The sequence below is a fragment of the Gadus chalcogrammus genome, chromosome 1 (genome assembly GCF_026213295.1).
Source record: "Gadus chalcogrammus isolate NIFS_2021 chromosome 1, NIFS_Gcha_1.0, whole genome shotgun sequence".
Classification (NCBI taxonomy): domain Eukaryota; kingdom Metazoa; phylum Chordata; class Actinopteri; order Gadiformes; family Gadidae; genus Gadus; species Gadus chalcogrammus.
This window is the reverse complement of record NC_079412.1, coordinates 27,321,386-27,326,174: the sequence shown is the minus strand read 5'-3', so window position 1 is coordinate 27,326,174 and position 4,789 is coordinate 27,321,386. Positions and strand designations below refer to the sequence as shown.

The window sequence follows — 4,789 nt, the reverse complement described above, 5'->3', positions numbered from 1 at the left end:
GGAACTTCCGGTTGCGATCTAGCAATGCATTGATCAATTGCATCAATGCAGTTATGCCACCTACTGGTTTGGAGGCAAATTATATTTACCGAAAAGAGGAGCATAGAGTGGCTTCGTCTCGCCAACCTCGAGCGTCAAGCATGGATCCTTGCAAAGGAAAAGGTTGCATAGCACAGCAGTCTTCGGAGCTAAATGGATTTAGATTTATTATTCATGAAATTAACCTAATTTCAAATCAATAAATATTCTAATTTGAAAATGGCATGCAACTGTGTACGTACATACAAATACAGAAACTGATTTGTCTAATTGGCTACCCATTGATTGAAAATAGTGTCGTCAAATGTAATCCTGCGGTTTAATGCTCCCTATTTTTAAATATATATATTTTTACCCTTAAAAATATATATGTGTGGACAAAACCTTTCAGGTGCATTTAATCGTGATTCAGACTGAAATTGAAACTTTTTTAATTTAGTTCCATTGACTCCCATACAACTTTGTCAGTCTCTAGTGTCCAGACGTGACGCACGAGATGAACCGTGACCTATAAAGTAGATAGCCTTTCAGAAGAGATCGCCCCCATGAGGTCATGGACGGCTCATGAATTGAATGTTTGTCATTTGGGTTCTCATAATTCTTAAATTGACCAGAAGGACGTTGTGTGTGGATATTCTCGAAAAACATTCTGACTGAATAAAACTGTAAATATAAAGCACAGCTGATATACTAAATATGGAGCAAACAATGGAGTGTTTATAATTCTTGAGGAGAGGAGTTATTAGCCTAACATATTTCTCTGCACTATATATTTCAGACTGCTAGACTGTAAGGCATGTTTTAATGGCTCAGGGAAAGACTATGGTATTTGTACCGGTGACAATCTTGGTAGAAAGCAGCATTTGTGTCCTGGCTAATTAGTTAATCCGACATCCCGTGCTGCAGGGGACTTGTGAGGTAATCTTAAACGTCTTAATGAGATTTCAGCCCATGTCTACTACAACTATTGATAACAACTACGGCTCTGGTTCATTACCAGAACTACGTGCGACATTGCTGCCACTGGGAAGAAAGAAAGAGGAGACTGTGTGTGAGGTGCACTGCTTTTAACGATGGACTATTAACCAAAAGAGCAGCTGCAGGATAAACACCTGTGGACTTTAGTTATCCTACCATGGAGGGCTCCAGTGCTAGGAAAGTGAGTTTTTACGGGGGGGGGTTCTCTGTGGATCACAGTGGGACTTCAGTAGAGCTACTATTATATCTTGTTGACATAGAAGAGATTGATAGACTAATAATGTTGGTAATATGAGGCGTTACTGGCTTTAATGTCTCATAAAGCAACAAATCCAAACCACTGTTGTATGTTTGTTAGACGAACACAATAATATGCCAGATTGTGATGGTTAAGATTAACCATGCAATATTATTATGATTTGTTTTTTATTATTCTTTATAGTCCACTTCAGATTGTCAATTTGTGCATTTGTTTCCAATGTAGGTCAACCATATGCTCGGCCAGATCTGCTTTACACATATGGACTTTCACTCTGTTTTTTTCCAGACATGTGCAACGGACATAGGCAACATAAAATACAACAATAAGTTATTTTATATTATGTGAAAAATAATGTCAATAATATTCACACAAACCTGCAGGGATTATTTGGCAGCATTGCATTTGAGAAGGCGGTCATGCATAATTCCAGACCCGGACCCTAGAGAAAGATAACAGTATAAAGTCACAGTAAAATTCCCACCATAGATTAGAACCACAGTACTAATTTAAGCTCTAGGCACAAATCAGCCCTAGGGACACGACAACATAGCCAGGAAAACAGGCAGAGCAGAGGTCACAATCCTAATAATGCAGATACGCAACCCAGAAGAATGGAGGGCTTTATTATTGTTATGCTATGTGACCACCATGTATGATGGGGTAGGATTTCCCAATTGAAATTGGTTTGGTATTGGTATCATGCTTGACATAAGATGGGTTGCCTTTAACATGTCTAGTCAAAACAACAGCTTACCATCTGTGCTTTTGCCGAACCCGATCTGCATCCTATTCACGTTTTTTAAGGAAAGCTTGGTTCTCTGGTTTCAACTTTGTGTTAACGAAGAAGCCTGTGATGAAGATAAATGTCGCATACAAAAGGGTCAAAAATATAAGATAGGACCAAATAGTAAGTTGTATACTTACTATTTGGTCCTTTGTCACCTGGGTCTTGTCATATTAGTAAACTCACCATCCTGCTTTAGCAGTTACCTCTCCTTGTAGCTCGTATTTACGTTCAGGTCAGTCAGGTCAGGTCAATGAAGAGTAAGCAGAATTAATACAGGTTCCCCAGGAATAACACAGCTTGTTTAATTGTTTATTATATTTTGCATTGTTTAAATATAACTGGTCAGATGTTTAAAATAAAACAAGCTTTTCTCCTTTTTTATTTTATTTTTTTATCAGAGGCCAGCATTTGGACACAACAAAAAAGGTATATTGGTGAGGTTCCTTAAATGCCAAACAAAAAATTGGCAAAATACTGACAATTGAAAACATTTTCCCTATATCTAAAGGATATAGTTACTGAAGTCACTTTCTGAGAATATTGGTTGAAGTCATATTTGTTAGAAAAATGTTAAGTATCTTTCATGTTGATATATATGTTATCAATGATGCAATAAAAGTTATCCAAACACAATTTGATCAAACCCAATTAGCTTAAAAAAATAAAGCAGATCATTTCACCTAAATCATCTTCTGTGTGTTCCTCAGAGAGTCATTTGTTTGTGACCCATCCGTATTCAACAAACAGCGACAGTGCAGAGCTGAGTCAGCCAAGGAAGCTGAATGGATCTATTGTGGAGACTCCCAGCCACCAGGATCTACACAGAGAGCTTCTGCTCAGTCACAAAAGGTCGGACCTGCACCAGACACTCCCTCAAGCCAATATCTCCTGACATCCCACATGAATGCATCCAGTGATTGACAAGTGCGCCAAATCGCACAAGCGAGCATGGTTTTTGTGGAGGTGAATTATTGTCTGGAGTCTGTGAATGGGCTGTTGTTGTTGATGACAATGTTGTTTCACTCTGTAGAGGCCTGGTGCTTGAGGAGAAGCCTGAGCTGAAGAGAGTGCTGGAGCAGAGGAGACTGGAGCTCACCAGAGAGGAGGAGCAGGCTCAGCGCAGGCCCTCAGACCTGGAGAAGGAGCTCCGCAAGAGGCAGCAGAAGCTGCAAGAGGTCAGCACACACACTGAGGTCCACTAGATAAATCTGCCATAGCCCAGGGACATATGGCAGGAGCTTGGCGATTTCAGCGAGATCCGTGTCTTGAAAAGAGCCCCTTGTGTTTTTTTTTTATGCCTCTTTCTCAGACTGGTCGTTGTTGACGGTGTGTGTGTGTGTGTGTGTGTGTGTGTGTGTGTGTGTGTGTGTGTGTGTGTGTGTGTGTGTGTGTGTGTGTGTGTGTGTGTGTGTGTGTGTGTGTGTGTGTGTGTGTGTGTGTGTGTTGGGTTTTCAGTATGAGCAGGAGGAGATCAGGAGGCGGGAGGACCAGGAGAAGATCCCTGAGTTTGTCGTGGTGAGGAGAAAACTGCGGCGCACCAAAACAGCTGACCTCTCGGGTGTGATGGAGCCCACCAATCCCTGAAGCCTCTCCCCAACCACAGCAGGCCTGTAGTCACCTTACCGCCCAGCCTGGAACAGTCGGAGCCGGAGGCTGGTGTTGCTATTGAAAAGTATTTGATAGAGAATGAATTTTAACGCACACCATGCAGGATCTTCATATTTAGGGGATGTTGTAATTAGAGGATGGATACATGTATGATTTACTTAAATCCTCTTGATTATGGTAGTATCCCATTTTTATTTTCTGATGATGGCTTGATGGTGTTACTTCCGTTAGGTGTTATGCATACTATATTTTAGATGTTTATTATCAATGGTGTCTTATGGTGTTTCTTGGTTTATGGCAGTGGGGTACTGCTGTTTTGTTTGTTTCTTGCAAGGGTCATGTTATTGCAATGTATGCTGAATTTGTAACTTCTAACTCTGCTTAATGACAGAGGCCAAGTCTTTGAACGAGCATTGTATGAAAATTCCAACGAAATAAACGTTGTTCTTTGTATGTGTGATTCTAGCGTCCGTGTGCTGTGTTAATTAAGTTGATGAAGATTTGGGGCGTAATATTGAAAACAATTGAACTGTGAGAATCGATCGCAGATCTCTCAGAAAAGTGTCCTCCCTCCAGACTCACAACAAGGGTCATTCAGATGGATATGGGTCTCTGTTTAATTAGCTGATCTTTTCATTCCATCACGGGACGAGAATGAAAGCAGGCCATCTGGAGACGGCTGTATTGAGCAGGCCTTCCCTCGGGCCCTGGTTAAGATACCCAAGACCCATCTAGCCGAGTTCTGATAAACCAAAAGATAGAAGGCTAGAGGTAAATACTCGGATGAAGACAACTGGATATGGTGGTCCTAAAAAAAGTTTTTCGCGTAGCCAAGTGACATGTTGGTTAGGTTTGCGGGCTTCACCACCCGCCAGCTGTCCCCCACTCTCGCATTAACCAAAACTCTCCCTCGGGCCTTTCTTCTGCCCTCTATTCAAACACCCCCACCCACCATCGCCCACAGTGCGTCGCGTGCTGCTGTCAATATGCAGAGGGTGTCCGGAGAGAAAGTACTGTCGGACCGACCCATTTGCACTGGGAGGTCTTTTTTCAGAGAGGCAAAAAACGACAGACGATCAGGGACAACCGGTAATTGCAAAAAAAACCTGGATGAC

The 4,789-nt window shown here is 41.6% G+C and overlaps 1 protein-coding gene across 1 annotated transcript; it reads left to right on the top strand.

Annotated features, from left to right (window-relative positions):
- The first annotated feature begins 1,927 nt into the window (after positions 1-1,927).
- Positions 1,928-4,079, top strand: zgc:195245 (uncharacterized protein LOC565483 homolog). Its single transcript, XM_056597254.1, has 5 exons — positions 1,928-1,939; positions 2,465-2,492; positions 2,774-2,915; positions 3,097-3,241; positions 3,522-4,079. The coding sequence occupies exons 1-5, from the start codon at positions 1,928-1,930 to the stop codon at positions 3,648-3,650; spliced, it is 456 nt and encodes a 151-aa protein (XP_056453229.1). The 3' UTR covers positions 3,651-4,079.
- Positions 4,080-4,789: the final 710 nt, after the last annotated feature.